We start from the raw sequence: 18555 nt of genomic DNA, 5'->3' as shown, positions 1-18555 counted from the left end.
CAATAATTTATACATCGTGACAAAATATTTGAAAAATGCGGTGCTTCCTTGTGGCGATGACACTTGTGGCAGCCAGCCTTCCCTCAATATCCGCCGATTTTTGGGACTCAGTTCCGGTGGTGTCGCAAGTAAAATCGGCTGTTCAGGCAGTCTCAGGAGACATGGAAGGTGCTAGAGAGACCCAGGAAAACTTCATCAATCAAGCGCCGGTTATTTCACAGGTGAGCAATGAAAAGTGGAAGATCAAAACCTATTCCCATCAAGGGTTCCTGAGGTCGCGTACAGTGGCGTGGCGTGAATTGCGATGTATCGATTGTTATGCCATTTAAACCTATGGTAAAGAATCGATTATTAAGGTGTTCGCTGCAAACACCATGTTTCTCGATCCTTTTCCATTGGTTTAAATGGCGTAACTAAGGTGAGGTTGGGTAACTGGGCGGTGGGGTAACTGGGCAGTACCCTCTGTATTTCTACCAGATTAGTGCAAAAATTGTTTTCACTGTTGGCATACCTTCATTATGACGTAAACCATCTAGAACATGTAAACATAACTTCAAAAAAAAATTTTATGGTGAATGGTGAAGTGCCGAAAATTGGACAGCTTTTTTTTCAAAACAACGCCGGAGGTGGTCCCGAAAAGAGCCTCATATCTCACTCCCAGCAAGTATTTTATTCAACTTTGACAATTCTTCTTCATGTATGATGTATTTGTGTAATGCGTGAGTAATTACAACGTAATTGGATGAAAATACTGGCTGCAAAGGGTTGATGCCCAGTTACCTTGAAAATTTTCCCTTTGTGGGGTAACTGGGCACCCACCCCAAGGTAACTGGGCAGGTAGCAGTGGTGGCACCTGCCCAGTTACCCATTGCAAGGTTGCTGTGCTTCGGTGTTTGTTTACTTCTGAAAATGTCAAAACTAATTGACTATTGTGGACTTTTAAGTGCCAAAGACCAATAATCAGGGTTCCCAGCACACTAAACTTCTAACTTAAGTCAATTATAGCATAACTTAAGCATACTTAATTACATTTTTGCCGCTAACTGTTATGACATCACTTTTAACGACTTAAACATGGTTATATAAATTCAAATGAAATTCTCTGAAACCCTCATGAGAAGGACATTCTTTTCTGGCCAATGAGAATTACAAATAATGCCCCCCTTAAAAATTAAGGGAACTTTTTGGCGCCTGACTCTATCCCAGATCAGCCTTGCGGCTTAATTTTTTTTCATTTTTTAAAAATGTATCATGCTTAATCTCACTAAAAGTGGCCAAACAGTGTCCTGGTATACAATACTACTTTATAAGTAGTAATACAGAAAGTTCTAAGCATTTATCTACAAGGAAACAATTTTTTTTTACCGTTATTCAATTCTCATATTTGAGGGTTTTTTTGCCGCTAACTGTTACGACATCATTCTTAACCACTTAAACATGTTTATATACATTCAAATGACATTTTCTTAAACCTTCATGAGCAGGACATCACTTTCTGGCCAATGAGAATTAAAAATAATGCCCCCCTCAAAAATTAAGGGGGGGTAGTCCAGTTACCCCACGACGTTGGGTAACTGGGTGAAAAAAACGGGAAATTTTTGAAAATTTGTGGGAAAAAATTGAAAGATGAAATTCGACTTTTGACTCTTCCTACATTTAGACAAGATGCTGTACTTACTAAAAAAAATTTAAAAGTAGCCTCCACTGTCAATATAATGATAGGAAAAAAATCATGAAGTTGAAATTTTGACATTTTTCTCCGAACTCCTGCCCAGTTACCCAACCTCACCTTATCGATATGTTGCAAAGCTTGCCACGCCACTGGTCATGTAACTGTTTCTCTCCTTCATTATACTCGATGTCTCGAGAATAACAAATCTTTAAATGAAAATATCACCAAAATGTAGGGATAATTTCCGCAACGAAAAATTCATGAAGCGATTACATTCGCAGTTTTTCTTTATACGATGAGGACCACCATGCAAAACTAATCTTTGCAGCTCGCAGATAGCGCTTACCAGGTTTTTCATTGTCACGCTTTGATGATCAATCACAAAAACCTCAAGAAAGACGCTTTTTGCGTTTAATTTTTTTTTTTTTTTTTTTTTTTTTTTTTTTTTTTTTTTAACTTTTATATTGTGTTTCTTAAGCACGTAACAGCTGAATTTTGGATTGTTACATAGAAAAACGGGAATGATATGTTTATTTGCTCATCATTATTCTTAGGATTAGACCCCCTCTCATGATAATTTCGTCAGATGGGAATTCAGTGGTGCAATTGAAGTAAAACTCATAGATATCTCACTTACGGAGATCCAACATTTTTGGTCCCGTTCAAATTATTTCAGAATGAAAATATCATATTATTGCAATCTTCGCAGCATATCGACGGTAAGATTATGCGGAAATGCGTGCGTATGTCCGTTCGCGGCTTTACAGATTTCCTTTCATACTTTATTTTCTACATGAAAAACTATACTGAACGTCACTCATTGAAAAGTTCGGCGATTATTCCTCTCATTATGAAGAACATTCTATGAAAACTTAAAGCTATGATGTTGGTACGATCCGTCTTTAAAAGATAAAGTAGGTGTGGAAGATTCGAAACTCCACAACCCAAATACGAATTTGTGCAGTGTTTCACCGTTGTACATTGTAGTCGTGGAGCTATATTAAAAGCGTAAATTGAATACTCGTCAAATATGCATCATACTGTGCATTTGTCGCAGGCAGTTAGTAATCGTCGGAAATTCAGAAGCATCAGCTATATCTCGTCAAATTGCGATGATTGGCATAAAAAAAGGAAAGTGGTACGATCTCGATTTGGCGCGCTTTCAAACCCCAGTGATACGCTCCGCTTTGCCAGGGAGTTAGTTTAGTTGCTGAACCTAACCAAACCCAACTAGGGTCACTGATTTCACTCTATGCACTTGCAAATATGTCGTCACATTCCGGCCAAAGTATCACAAGCGCCATGCGACGTTTAAAAGTTGTCATGAAAATTGTTGGTTGAGTCTGTTTGAAAAATTTTACTGAATTTTATCGGCAGCACAAAGAAAATTCAGTGACATTTTCGGACAGCTTTGTTGAACAATATCTTTGTTAAAAAATGGACGTATTTCTACCAAACAGACCTATGTGCAAGTGAGAAATATGGGGTGTGCTCGTTAGTTCTCTTTGCGTAAGAGTGAATGAGAATAATAAAGCGCCAGTGACGTCAGCGGGCAACGAACGAGAGGCGCAACGACGGGGAGATCGTTGGGGGGAGTCTTTAACTCATGAGCCCTGTCCACAACGCTATCTTGCCATGCCCGCGGCTCATGAGTCCCGCATTCAGTTGGCACATAGGTCTCTTTGATAGAATGCAATATCCCGCTTTTCCAATTCTTCAAAAGGAATCACGCCCACTTTTACATTGCTTCTTATGCAGCTTCGACGAGCACACCCCATATTTCTCACCTCCACATAGGTCTGTTTGGTAGAAATACGTCCAAATAATGGTGGCGGAGAGTTTTAAACATCGTATGGCGCTTGTGATATACCTATTTTGGCCGGAAGGTGCCGATATTTGGAGTGTTAGAGAAAGAATCATACAACATTGACCGCATGCAAACGGTTTTTTCTCACATTGAATTTTAATGCTACTGAAAGATTGAAACGTCACACAACACGGTATAGTCTCAAAGTACCGAATAGTACTGGTGCGGGCGCTTTTGTTTCCTTTAAGTTGATTCGATGAATGCCATATTTTGTGTCAAAACGACATGCGGTATAATCGCATCGATTTGTACCATTTTTTCAGCTACTCGTCATTTTTCTCAAATTTTGCGATTGCAATTCTGTTGTAAAGAGACTAAAGAATTCTCTTACCAATTTTGACAAACAATTTAAACGTAATAAAAGCGTGGTTTTTTCAGAGAAATACGATCGCATTCGAGTGCTGTTTCGATACCAGTATCGAATGCGATAATTTTCCTCTAATAAACCACGCCTTTAGTACGTTGAATTTGTTTGTCAAAATTGAATCGGAACGTCCAAAAACCACTAATGTCCATTTTCCCAGTCTTCAGTTTTTTGAGTTGATAATACTTTTTCGGAGTTGGATGCAACCACAAAAGTGGTGTTAATACTCGTCTCCTGGTTACTTTATCCTAGAATGAGTCTTTTCATCACTTTTATGGTTGTATCAACTCTTTAAAAGTATTATCAACTCAAAAAAACTGAAGACTGGAAAAATGGACATTAGCGGATTTCGCACGTCCCGATTCAATTGGTTTAGTCTCCTGACAACAGAATTGCCATCTCAAAATTCGAGAAAAATGACGAGCACTGGAAAATAAAACACATTGGATCTAGAGCCCAGACTCTTAAAAACATCGAGAAGAAAAAATACCCTTGATTCAATCGGATTTAAGCTTAAATCAAGAACCATGCCTCTTAATTTGAGCGGATTTCCTTTTGATTTAAGCTTAAATCTGATTGAATCAAGAGTCCTTTTTCTTGTCAATGTTTTCAAGAGTCTGGACTCTAAATCCAATGTGTTTTTTTTTTCCAGTGAGTGACTGAAAAAATGGAACCAATCAGCGCGATATATCGCATGTCGTCCTGACACAAAATACGGCGTCCATCGAGTCATATCGAGTTCCACTTCCCATATTAACGCAAAATCTTGATTACTGTTTCTACATACATACATACATACATACATACATACATACATACATACATACATACATACATACATACATACATACATATATATATAAGTCGCTTTACAGCACTCCCTCGCGCTCTACGACTCCTAATCTCCACTGCTCTCTTTCAAACCACAAATCTTGGGGCATTGAGCTTTTTAACATTTCCGCTTCAATCCCCTCCCTCCAACCTTTCATTGGGCGCCCTCTGCGTCTTCTCCCAGGAGGAACCAAGTCAAGGACCTTCTTCGGCAACCTGTCTCCTGCCATTCTCTGGACATGACCATACCAAATGAGTTGTTTTCTCATAATGTCATGCACCATGGTCTGCTTCTCTGGTTCTCTGAATGGTCTGGTTCTTTTCTCTTCTTCCCATTTCAACGCAAAATGTTGATTACTTTTTCATATCGAGTAATATGTACTTCCAGGTCAAATCCGCCGTACAAATCGTGTCCGGTGACCGCGAGGGGGCTCGCGAGACCCAGCGTCGCTTCCTGCACGAGTTCGTGGAGCCGGTGGCGGACAACACCCCTGGCGTGGGCCACTTGCGGGGCGGGCTCCACCTCCTGGCCGGGGACCGTGAGCGCGGGGCGGTGATCCTGCGGCGGGCCACCTCGGCCACGGCCGGCGTCGTCGGGGGCCTCCTCGGGGGCCTCACCGGGGCCGTCGCCGGCGTCGCCGCCTCCGACGTCGCCTTCACCGGCGTCAACTCCGTCCGCAGCGGCAAGTTCGCCCCCGTCGGCATCGTCGACTACGTCACCAGGAACAACCCCTCGTCCCGGAGGGAGGAGAAGGAGAACGACCGCTTGGAGCCCGATGATATCAGGAGGAGCAACCTAGCCTGAGGTGTTGATTTGCTCTCCTTCAAGAAACTGAGATGGGAGTGGAAATTTTTATATACCGCAAACGAGATTCGTGGTCTGGTGCATTCCCATCGGAAATCAACTGGCAATTGGAGTGAGTCCGCAAAAATGTAAATATATAATAAAAAACTTGGGACGTGTTGCAGCATCATAAATGCATGCCTCGATGGAGGTGGAACACTTGAGTAATCTCCGTTTTGATGTGCTTGGTTTTTAGTGCACATGTTCGTTTATTTGTTGCATTAGCAGTCTCACAATAACAGAATGTTTGGCTCAGTTTGTATCTATTACATTTTCCATCTTTTCTGGTTTAAAATGTAGTTGTGATACTACGGAACGTCCTGGGCGTTTTATTTTAAGTTTTTATTCTTGCGGCTTTAGTCCCATTTTAAGTTGATTTCGGAGTAAAATTAGCATCATAAAAGGGTTTGAAACTCCGCTAAAAGAGATGACTCCGCTCAGATATAATGTAAATCACTCCTTAAACAGAATAAATTTCGCCTTACGTTCAAATCACTCGCTATTTTGGGCGCTAAATAGACTCCAGCACAGAATTTAATTCCAAGATCATTAAAAGTGAATCTTCATTTTGCCCTTAAGAGACATTCGAGTATTACGCAAGTCACTTCGAGGAGAAGAGAGGTTTCGAGATTGGTTTACAGGGTCTTAAGATTAAGAGGGGGGTGTCGATGGTTTTCAGCAGTATTTTTCGGTAAAATCTGTGCGTGGGTCAAGCTGGGTGTACGCTGTACGTAATTCAAAACAAGGGCGGGAGGGGGGGGTTGAGAGACTGGTTTACGAATTGCTCACAGGGAAATTAAAAAGCCACCTTGGCTGAGCACTTTGTGTGGTTACCTATTGTCATGTGTTACTTATTTGTCGTGGTAGCGTCACGAATAATTACATCATTTTGTTTGCTATAACAATGTTTTTAATTCTTTTCATCTGGAATCATACTCACAAATAATGTGGCATAGTTAGCTTCCCTCAAATTGCTCACATTTTTCTGAGGAGTGTAAATACTTGTTCACTTTAAACTGATATTAATAATGGGACTGAGTCCCCGACTGGAATCATTGTGCGGATGTAACGGTAATAGGTCAAAATGTCCAAAATAAAATGTCCAAAAGTCAGAATGTCCAAACCCTGAATGCCCAAAAATCCATGCATCAAAAATGTCCAAATTAATGGAAAGATTTCAGACGTCTTTGTCAGAATCAGTGTCAGCAGCACAAGTCGATCGCTCTAAGCAACGTCAATGTACATGGGTTATCCAAAAGTCACCTACCACCCCTGTATCTTTTTTCCTAATTGAGATAGAAGTTTGAAACTTTGGCAGTGTTCCTCGGTCATAAGTAGCAACTTTTTGGTCCAAAAAATCCAATGACAACTCAACCTACGCCTAATCTCACATTTGGACATTTGCCTACTTTTGGACTTATTTGTCTGCTGGACATTACTAATATTTGGCCTTTTTAAATTTTTGGGCATTCAGGGTTTGGACATTTTGACTTTTGGACATTTTGTTTTGGACATTTTGACCTATCACCGATGTAACAATCTTGGTCAGAATTAGTTCAATTAGTTACAAAATTACGTTTGGTGTCTTGCTATTTTGTAGAAAATGAGACAAAAATTTCGCCTTGAAAATATATTTACATTTTTCCTAAATAAATAGGTAACATAAGATCTTACAGAATTTTAAGGCATAATCTTCTGTAATTTTTTGTTAGATGGATTAAAATGAAGAGAGAGTTTGCACAACGAGTGCATTAATGCTGTTTATCTAAAAATGCAATCATAGAAGTCTGAATTCACCATGCAGGAAATTCCACAAGAATAATTTTAATTACGGGTCCCAAAATTTGTTGACTATGGTTGACCGTAAGTTGCGAAAACCTACATCTAATTTCGACTATGAGTGTTGTCACGTATGGCGCAACGCTATTTTTCATAGCGTATTTCCATCTCCCCTACTCCAAGTTGGTCAAAGTTCGAGTAAGCTTTCACTTACTCGTTGGCGTGATCAGTCAACCGCATCTTTCTTTTTATGTTTATAATCTCTGCAGTAATTAGGAGGATAAGGTGGTGAGGCTTTCTGCATGAGCGAGGCGTCTCAAAGCTCGAGGAGACGCTAAGTCGGATTTTAGACTTCCATTTAGCACTACCAGCCTTTTGTGCTCCTGAAGAGACTCTGTAACGATTCCAAGTCTTAATAAAAACCTAAGTCAAGTCAAAAGTTCCATTCAATAATTTCTGCTCTCCCACTAGAACAGCTATTTTGACTCATCGTCTGCATGCGATAAGTGTAACTTCCTACCAAAAATTCCATGCTTCAACCTTTAACACGGTAACGCAGCACATATCGTGACATCGAAACCCGTGACCATCTCGTGACATGATGCCGAAAACCCTCTTTCCAACTTTAGTGCATCGGTTTAAATTTCGTGCTTTCTTCAATTTGCAGTGATTTTTTTTTTTTTAGTGTCCAGTGTTATCAAACAGGTATGACATCCCTACCGCAACTTATGGTCGACCACGATTTTGCCAACAAAATTCGGGCCCAAAACTTCACCAACATTTCCATTTTATCTTGGGTTCTGCAATAACTATTTCTTGAGCGCGAGGAATTCAGGAGGCCTATCCAGGGTTGCACGGGTGAAATGAAAAATATGAGCTATTGGAAATTTCCATGAAACATTTCATGAAATTTCACAAAGTTGTGAAAAACATGGTACATTTTTTCAGGGGCTAGGTATGCAACACGCACTAAAAAACACCATGTACACTGGGGGAAAAAAACACATTAGATCTAGAGTCCAGACTCTTGATAACATATCGACATGCAAGAAAAAATACTCTTGATTCAATCAGATTTTTGCTTAAATCAAAAGGCAATCCGCTCAAATTAAGGGGCCTGCTTCTTGATTTAAGAAAAAATCCGATCGAATCAAGACTATTTTTTCTCGCCGATGTTTTTAAGAGTCTGGAATCTAGATCCAATGTGTTTTTTTCCAGTGTAGCAAAAACCAGTCGCCTCTCGTGTAATTTCGCATTTAATTTTGGAAAATATTTGTCATATACACTGAAAAAAAAAATCCCAGTGTATTTACTAAGAAAATGGTAATATTACCAAGAATTCAGGGTTCTATTGGATCCCAGTTTTTTCTTGGTAAAATTACCATCAATGGAATTGGTAATTTTACCGAGAAATCTCGGTAAAATTATGAACTTTCTCGGTAATTTTACTGGACCTTGGTAAAAACACCAATATTTTTTATCGACTGTGGTAGAATTACCGAGATAAAATGGCAAAGTTACCGGGAATTGATTACCAATAAAAGTGGTATTCTTACCTGAAAAAAACAGTAAAAATACCGGTTTTTAGGTAAGCTTACCAGTCTGTCTTGGTAAAATTACCAATAATATGTAAAAACAAGTGAGATGTTAAGGTACCAACGGACCTTGGTAAAAACGCCGAGAATTTTTTTTTCAGAGTAATTCAAATTTTTCGTGGAATATTACACATGAGATTTCATGAGTTTATTTGTCATGAAAAATTGCAACCCTGTCTGGCGCCGGTTATGAAATCGATGAAGCGCCGGGAAAAAACCGAGTAATTCAGAATCACTTGAGCCGAACATATTGTCTCTGGTGATACCGACACGATGCTGTCTACATCTTATGTCTACCGTTCGAGATTCGAACTGAAAGCCTTTCATCTCCGTCTCCACGGACGGCTTTAATCGACGGGCACTTCCTGCGATGCCCGCGGAGAGCAGGACGATTAAAAGGGTCGGGGGAAAAATCGAGGGGCGGCGCGATAAGGGAGGCGCCGTGAGAGGTGTTTGATCTCACAAATGGAAGTAATTAGTTAAAAGCATAACATAGATACGCCAAGACGCCGCCGCTCCGCGCCGGCTTGCTACAGTGGCTCAGCTTCTGCTCTGCTACCGCGAGACTCCCCCCTTCAGCCCCCCCCCCCCCCCCCCCCCCCCCCGCGGCGGGTCGCGCCGAGAGAGCACTTGGTGAATTATGACATCAGTTGCCATGTCGGATATTTCTCACGCCGGAGAGAAATGAGCCGCCTCGGCAGCGAAAAATTGGATGGAAATCAGCGATACGGAACGGTGATGTGGCCGGGGAGGGTGGGGGGGGGGGGGTGTTACTGAATTCAACTAGAGTCCCTTTATACTGAGAGTCAAGACAACACCCCCTCATGGAGTCACAAACGGGAATAAAGATTACAGAAATTGAACGTTTTTCGTAATCTTTGATCGGCCCATTCTCGAATTCCTTTCTCCGTCCCTTCTCTTATTCCGTTTGTTCCTTGCCGAACTCGTAATTCCCTGGTCCATTCCAGATTATAATCTTTGCAATCGGCGAAAATGTAATCTTTATTCCCGCTTGTGACACTGTGAAGGTCTAAAATACGGGAACCAATCAGAAATGGATTCACATCGTCTTGACTCTCAGTATAAAGGGACTCTAAATTCAACGAGGGAGTTGTGTGGAGAAATGGGGGTGCTGCGCCCCCTCCCCCCCAACCGGCCTCCCTCTTGGAAATATTCTGCCAACGAACGGGTCATCTCTTTTTTGAGATGAGAATTGAATCGGAGAGAAAGAAAGCGCACCGTCTCGGGAAAATGAAAATGTTGTGGGAGACAAAAAATTGATCAGTGGGCGAGAAAGTTACCGTGAAAAAATTGCTTGCCTTGGGACACTTTTCTACTGTCACGAATACTTGTCCTCTGCGTCAAATATATTTTTCTCATGGTAACCTCGTCACGTACGCTGTTCGGTTTTTTGTGTGCCTTCAATATTTTCATTATACCCAGTTGGTGTGTTTTCATTCTCACTGCTTCAATCGAGGGACTTGCAGGACAAGCCCTGTAAGTGCAGTTTGTGAAACAAATTGAGATATTGATCATTTTAACTGGAACAGGTTTTAGAAAATATTTTCTGATGAATTCGCAACTAAAATCCAAATTTTAAGCATCAAGAACTGAGTTTGAACATTAAAGTTCCTCGTAATTTTGAAATTATGAACACGTGTCTCTGGAAATAGCAAAAACCTGCAGTTACGCGCCCTGTCCTCCATGCTCCTCAATTACAAATAGTGAAAACTATGAATGTCAAGTTCCTGTGTTCGTTTCTATGACTGCCATACTTCATATCCTAGACATGCTAATAAGAGCAATGTTGATGGATTTCTGGAGGATGTCAGCAGGAATTCCTAAGAGAAATCGGGTCTGTAATGATGTTTGTCAGTGTGCGTCGGATCATGGAAGTCCAGAACTTCGCGTTTTCCGTCAAAACGGTTGCCTATGTAGCTAAATTGAAGGCCGACCTCAAGTGGACCAAATCTCTCATTAGATTTATGCATGGTATTGTTTAAACAAAGTTTGAGGAACAAGATTGGTGCGTTTTTCGAATAGACGACTGTTCGCGCTTCTCGGTACTTTTGCTGCCTGATGTTGAAATTGAAGGCGAACCACCAGTTGAAGATATCTCCTAAAGGGTAACGAATTATTATTTGTCGGCAATTTTAAAGAAGCGAAAGAGTCTGTGTTTCGAATGGATAATGGAGATGTTGCATGTGTGAGGAATTTGCGATTTGACTATGGATTCTTATGTAAAATTTCTCAAAAAACACGATGGTGCCACTGGTGTTCTCTGAAATCAACTCCCAATCTCAAAAAAAGCTCTCAAGTTGAGGCCAAAACGGAGGGGATATCCCACGCTATCCTGAGAGTCCACCTCTACATCAAGACAAATTCTCCATGCAACGATATGGAGCAAATACATTGACAGGGCTGCCGCTTTATTTGGGAACTCTAAAACTGAAAACACGGCAACCCTGCTAATGTATTTGCTCCACATCTTTGCACGGAGAGTTTGTCTTGATGTAGAGGTGGACTCTCAGGATTGGGTGGGATATCCCCTCCATTTTGGCCTCAACTTGAGAGCTTTTTTTTGAGCTTGGGAGTTGATTTCAAAGAAAACCAGTGGCACCATCGTGTTTCTTGCGAACTTTTACATAAGAATCCATAGTCAAATCGCAAATTCCTCACACTTGCAACATCTCCATTATTAGCGCTCCCCGGTATCTTTCTTGCCTATGTGGCGAAATTGAAGGAGAAAGAGTGGACTATATCCATCAACAGAACTAACTTGCTGCTCAGAAGTGCGGCATGCGTTCAGTGGGATGACTATGTTTTTGGAGGCTTCATGCGCTCCCCGGTAAATTTGATATTTATCAATATTCTCAATTTTTCTGCTCTCTTTTTCCAACCCTTTTTTCTTACCTCTCATTTTAATGACCTTGTTGTGATGGCGCCTGGTACAACCATTCCTCATGCGCCACCCTTAATTCACCGAGGGTTGTGAAGGTTGTGAACCCTATACGGCATGAATTAATTTTGGATTTTGGATTCTGAGGGACGCTATTATGCAGTAGCATTCCTAAAAACATTAAGTCCCAATTTTTTTCTCAAAATTTCAACTAATGTCGAAAATACTGATACAAATTTGCAACATCATGCAGCCTTGAAATGATTCTACTTTCAAAAAATCAACAATGCGTAGTAACGAAACCGCTACACCATGCGCCAAGTAAATTTTTCTCATGTTTGTCGTGACTGTCGTGGAATGAGAGAGAAGAGTTTTTGACGATGACACCAAATTGCAAGAAACATTAAAGCGCCTCCGAAAAATCTCTACCTTGACAGATTTTAGCAGCAATTAGGTTTCGCCGAGCAACTTGTGTGCTGCCAAAGTGACTAATACATATATACCGTCAAGACTTACATAGGTAAGGGATTATATTGCAAATGACAGCGCAGAGATACAACTATTCGTGCTTGATGGATGTCTGTGTTGCATCTTCAAAATTGAAGGCGCGATGGCGCGAGCTGTGAATTCGCGATGTTCCGCAGCTCCGCTTTCAATGAGATGTCGTGAGAAAATTTGAGGAACGAGGCTCGATTATTACGACTTTCACGGCTGGGCTGCTCATTAGTTTTTAAAGCACCGATAAAAATACAAATAAGACAAACTGAAACGAACAGTATGGAAATAGAGCAATGTAAAAGGAGACCCATTGATGACGGCGCAGAGATACAACTATTCGCACATGATGGACGTCCGTGTTGCATCTGCAAAAGTGAAGGCTCGATCCCTAGTAGCAGAACAAATTTTTGTTTTTCTAAAAAAAGTATATAAAAAACAGATCTGTTATCTACCTGGTAGTTTTATTTAAAAACGTGTAACGCTCACATAAAAAAATCAAAGTTCAGACCTGACCATATTATATGAAAAATGATAAAATCCAGATAAGGGAATTTTTTTATAGACATTTGTTTTTATGTTTTTATATAACGCATGCATACGAAAGTGTTAAAGGCGAACATTTTTATGTGACGATTATTTTTAAAAAGGTCATAATTTTCGTGAGCTTTTTGCGAATTAGAAGAATTGTTAGTATGTTTGCGAAAAGCTCACGAAAATTATGACTTTTTTATACAGTGGTTACATAAAAATGTTCACTTTTAACACTTTATTATGCATGCATTTTTTAAAAAAAAATAACTTTTGTACATAATCTTTAGCTTTTCCTTCCATGGCTCTGCTACTAGGGATGGCGCTATGCGTGAACTCGCAATGCTCTTTTCTATGCTGCCAGTGAGATGTCACTCAGATACGGGAGAAAAATTTAAAATGTTTTCCTGCACATGGAACTTACTTTGTTGATCGCTTAAAATCGGCATTTGTTGACCGAGGCATGTAAAAATATTGCCATTTCCAGGGGAAAAAAATTCAATTTTAATGCATTAAATCGTAATTTTATTTCAATGTTTTCATTGTGGTCGTCTACTTGAGTAAACGGTCTTAATCACGATGCGAACAAAATGGGGCCACCTCAGGCAAGGAAATGTGTAAGGAACGACTATGAATAAGGCCTAAAATCCTATTTCTTAACAAAAAAGTGCAACCCCCAAAAATATTGAATTTCAACAAATACAAACGAGATTTTTATGAGATGAAAATTTTAAGGAGTTTGAGCTACTACGCAAATAACGTTAAAATTGGTACCAAATTTAAAAACTAGAAACCACCCACTTGCATAAATCAGATTTATGCAACTGAGTGGTTTCAAAAGTGTAATTTTTTACCAATTTTAATATTTTAATGGCACTTTGACCATTTTCTCAAAGTGATACAGCTCGACATGCACACGTCACTGTAGCGCCGAACTGCGAGGTGCGTATGCACCGGGTAATTCCCACAACGCTCTGCATTCCCAGCGGAGGGAAAGTCCAATAAGATATTCCCGAGCTGTGACGTAGCTAATCACCTCAGAATCAGTCGCCCGACTTGACTTCGATTCCGTCGCCGACGGAGGTGGCATTCGATTGACCTCGGTCGAGGTGAGCGGTCACCGCTCATCACCGCACTCGCGCGGGTTGCGCAACAACGGTGTCATCCTGCAACCCTTTCGGTCACATCAGTTCGTGGCTCCTGCGTCTTGTTCAACCCTCGAAGCCCATCACTCACATTCGGTCAAATCCTTGTGCGACACCGTCGAATCTCCGTAGACTTCTCCAGCCTCATAGTTCCGCGTTCTCTGTTCTACGCTGTCTTGTCCCAATTAACCGTGACTCAAGGAACTTCGGTCACAGCATGTGCTACATTTTGACATTTCGTACTTTTTTCGGGCTCGCAGTTTTGCAGTGTTCTACCGTTTGGACCGGTCGGATTTTACCCGGGACCGACTTCGCTAGCCCCTCTACTCACATTCGGTCACCAAAAGTGCGACATCTTGGCAATCTGACACTCCTTCGGTCTTGTCGTTCAGTTCCGCGATCTACCCTCTTGACTGATCGTATCTACAAGAGACCAACTTTGTGATCCTTTCAACTCAAGTTCGATCACATCATGTGTGTAAATGTGGCATTTAACTTTTTCGGTCCGGATTCGGATTACCAGTCTGTGCTTGAAGCGCCGTTACTTGCAGTGTCTAAAAAGGACTACCTTCGAGAAGCGTTCTCTCGTGTGTCAAGAGGGCTGTCACATCATGAGTGTAATCGTGGCATTTTGTTACTCCTTCAGTCTCATCGTTTTGTGATTACTTGTCTGTATTTTAACTGCCGCAATCTGCAGTGTTAATGAGGAACAACCTTTAAAGACCCCGTACTTGCTCGGTTTCGTGTGACAGGTGAGGCTGTCACATTCGGTCACATCGTGCAAAATCTCACGGCCGACCGCAACTCAGTCGGTCTTATCGTTTCGTGGTTTCACCTTTTGCTCTGTCGCGAGCCCATGACTCATGTACGGTAACATCATCACATCGGTCACGGCTGTCACATGCGGGCAGGATTGATTTCTACCGGATTCTACATGGTTTCTTCAGAATTCTTCACATTTCTACCGGATTCTACAACATTTCTACCGTATTCTACAACATTTCTACCGGATTCTACAGCATATCTACCGGATTCACAACTTTCGGATGGAACTCTCCCTTGGAAAAATGCCAGCAGCCAATTACAACCTTCGGTGAGTCATGCGCCAATTTTTGAAGTCCATTTTCTGTAAGGTATTTCGTCGACGAGAGGTTTCCCTTTGTTCCCCTCCCCTCAAGTAGCATTTCGTAACGAAATTATTGAAATAAAGTTGCAACATTGTTGCGATAAAGTTGCAATCTTCGTACAACATTTTGTCAATTTCTGCCGATTTTCGGCGATAATATCGAAAGAAAAATTGTAATGTCTGGCGGCGGCAGCGGCAGTCTGGCGGTACGTTGTCGCGAGACCGCGAGAGTTCGAGAGTTCGTGATTTTATTGCAATGAAGTTGCGATTTCCCGCGCCCCTTGAATCACGTGAGTAGGCAACATGTACGCCATTCGATAAGTTGCAATTTTCTTACCACATTATTACAACGCATTGCAACTCATGCTACTTGGTAGCACAGTTTCGGTCATGGCACTTGGATAACCCGAATGAATTTTTCCCCTTGCCACCGCTGCAAAATTTACAGTTGCAGCCAAACAACGACTAATTATGCCCACATTTTACTTCGTATTTCTTCTGTAATTTTAATGTCCTCCGGTTACTTCTGGGTTCTTTGTTTAATATAGTGTGGTTCATTTAATTATTATTTTCTGGTTTTTCTCTTCTGACATAGAATGTGCTTTACATGTGCTTTCTAATTTTATTGGTTCTAATAGACCTTGCCTTTTGCCCGTAAGAGGCTTTGCTCGTTGACATTTATCACATGACTTACAGTAATTCTCGCAATCTTTTAATTTTGTGAACCAGTCTTACCAGTCATAATGTTGCAATTTTCCTAATGTCTTTTCATAGCCTCCGTGACTTCCTGTCAAAGGGAAATCATGCGCTGCATATAAGAAAAGTCGTCTCAGACAATTGGGTACCATTAGTGCACACGTATTATTATTTAGTTTTCTGATTAGTAGATTATTTAGTAACTCATATTTATGCAAAATTCAAAGAATTTTGTGCGTGGCTGTTGAGGGTTCCAAAAGACCTTTAATAATATCTCTGTAATCTGGGTCATTTTTCTGAAAAAGAAAGAAGTTTTCTGGTAAAAGAGCAATTTGCTCCGATGTTTTTTCGAAATTTTGAATTATTGGCTCTGAAAAAAGGTGTTTTAGGCAATAGTCTTCTATTTCTTCTTGATTGGAAATTGCATTTTTCAAATCATTTTCAGGATTTGGACTATTTGGGTATTATTGACTTTTTCCGCGTTTAAAATTTTAGGATTTTATCCATATTTTATATCTACAATTTATTTTGAAGGCACGTTATTTGTATTGTTTTTTTTTAAAAAAAATAATGGTGCATGATTTAATATTTATTTCAAAAATACTGAGTTTTTAATGTTTTTATCGCCATTTTCTCAGATTAGAGAATATAGTCACGCAGATTTTGTTGATAATTTGTTTTAAAAACACATACGAGGGAAGTATCATCTGCTCCTATTAAATTAAAAAGAAGTAAAAATTGATTGTAAGTGAGAAATATCTTAGAAAATCTTAAATTAGATCTGAAAACAAAAAGACTGTCTTGGTTTTCAACAACCTGGTTTGCATCATCGTAATTATAAATGGATTGCATTTTGCAAAAAGGAACCACTAGCATTGCAATGATGCTAAGATTGTGCAACTTCATCCTTTGCAATAAAATTGCGGAAATTGTGAAAAACTATGAAATGTAGATGGTAATTTTTGTCTTAAATTTACAGTTTTTAGCGAGTTAAATAGAAACTATTAAGGGGTAATCGGGTTTTTCCTCCAAGACAAAAGAAGTTGCACAATCTTAGCAACATTGCAATGCTAGTGGTTTCTTTTTGCAAAATGCAATCCAAAAAATGTGGGGAAGTATAAGTTGTCGTGCCTCGCGTGGCGTGGGGAAGGGTAGACAATCGTAAGTCGAACTTGCGGAAGTGAACCGAGCATACCAATGCAACTCTGATAATGGTTGCAGTGATAAGATGCACACGGCCCGAGAGTACACATACTCTTGACCAGATGCCAGTATGCCCCAAAATTGGGCGACTCTGGCATCCAGGGGTGCTCAGTACGATGGTGTCTTGATGGGGAACGCGGGGCGTACCACGCATAACTTACACCGTCAAACAGGCCGCGTTGTTTCCTACACTCGTGAAAATTATGCCCTGGCAGCTGTTTTACTGTTTCCAATTTACTCCCTTAAGTTACTACTGCTTGCTCAATTTCTTTAATGGTGGTATTGCAATGTAAATCGATGTGCTTATATTGGATGGCGTGTCCGCACATATTAGCACATCTACTGGCAACACCGTCGATGACATTGAATTTTTCCGTATAAAAAGACACATTTGAAAAGGACAATAAAGTAAATTGGTCATTCGAAAATTTGAAACCTAAATTATGGAAATAAATCTGGACTGGTGTGAAAATGCACGTAAACCGCTCTTAAAGAGGCTCTTCTTAAGAGATTCGAGTCAAAAAACGATAAATTTTTCAAAAAATTACAATTTCTTGAATATAGAAACTAATACCTAACAATGGACGATGTGTCTGGGACAAATGCAAATGCTTCCGTGGGTTCTGAAACAAAAAGTGAACAACAGGTTTGGGAACAAGCATAATTTTATTTTTTAGTTCTCCTTAAAAATATCTTAAAAAACTAGTAACAAAATGACGGACGATGCTCATACTTCAACAAATGGGAATGCGTCTGGAAATTCTGAAACAAACGGAAACAAGGGGAAAATCATTAAACTATTGCTGGAAAAAATTGAAATTTTCAAAGACGAAAAATCTCAAAAAATTAGAACATTTTTAGAGGAATTCTACGAAATTGTTAGCACAGGGAAATGGGACGAAGGAGAAGCATTTCTAATTTGCAAAACTAAACTAAATGCCAGTGTTGGGATCTAGCATGAACTAGCTCCTCCAAACAAGAAGGAAAAAACTCCAACACACAAGATAGGTGTCTAAAAATATATTGTACGTAAATCGAAATGCACACAATGACAGAAAACGGAAGAACAAAAAGTGTGGTCTTGACTCCTGGTCGCGGGTAATCCAAGAGTGCTCCCTAACGCTAAGACAATCTCTTTTGAGTTGACCTAATGTGCCTGTGGGCCTAGGTGTCAAGGTGGTTTAGAAGAAATGAAGACGAGGTAAGAATGTGCGAAAATAGGTAGCCGGACTCAGGAGCCGCGGAATGTCCTAAGACCGGACATGAACCGAATATGAACTATATCAAGGTGACATGACTAAGAATAGTTGTAAGAGATAGAAATAGATGTAAGATAGGTATGTTGAGGCGCACAACACTCCACAGTTTTTCTTCAAATCACCGATACTCAAATACTAATTAAATGGTGAAAAGAGGTAATGCAAACTCGTGTTACACTCACCATATGAGCTCGCATACCAATCGTTCGGTTTATAGAAGTCCAACAGGTTCAGTTTATAGAAATCATT

At 40.3% G+C, this 18555-nt stretch overlaps 1 protein-coding gene across 1 annotated transcript; it reads left to right on the top strand.

The window, feature by feature from the left end:
• Positions 1 to 5619, top strand: LOC140224978 (uncharacterized). Its single transcript, XM_072302227.1, has 2 exons — positions 1 to 221; positions 5123 to 5619. Exons 1-2 carry the CDS (start codon positions 36 to 38, stop codon positions 5537 to 5539), a joined length of 603 nt encoding a protein of 200 aa, XP_072158328.1. The 5' UTR covers positions 1 to 35; the 3' UTR covers positions 5540 to 5619.
• The last annotated feature ends 12936 nt before the right edge of the window (positions 5620 to 18555 follow it).

Source organism: Bemisia tabaci, chromosome 7 (genome assembly GCF_918797505.1).
Source record: "Bemisia tabaci chromosome 7, PGI_BMITA_v3".
In the NCBI taxonomy this organism is placed as follows: domain Eukaryota; kingdom Metazoa; phylum Arthropoda; class Insecta; order Hemiptera; family Aleyrodidae; genus Bemisia; species Bemisia tabaci.
This window is presented reverse-complemented; position numbering and strand designations above follow the sequence as displayed.

Excerpts from the sequence above, each read along its gene's own strand:
- LOC140224978 (XM_072302227.1), top strand. The coding sequence starts at position 36 with ATGCGGTGCTTCCTTGTGGCGATGACACTTGTGGCAGCCAGCCTTCCC. Across the intron at positions 222-5,122 it reads AAGCGCCGGTTATTTCACAG|GTCAAATCCGCCGTACAAAT; the intron begins GTGAGCAATGAA and ends ATGTACTTCCAG.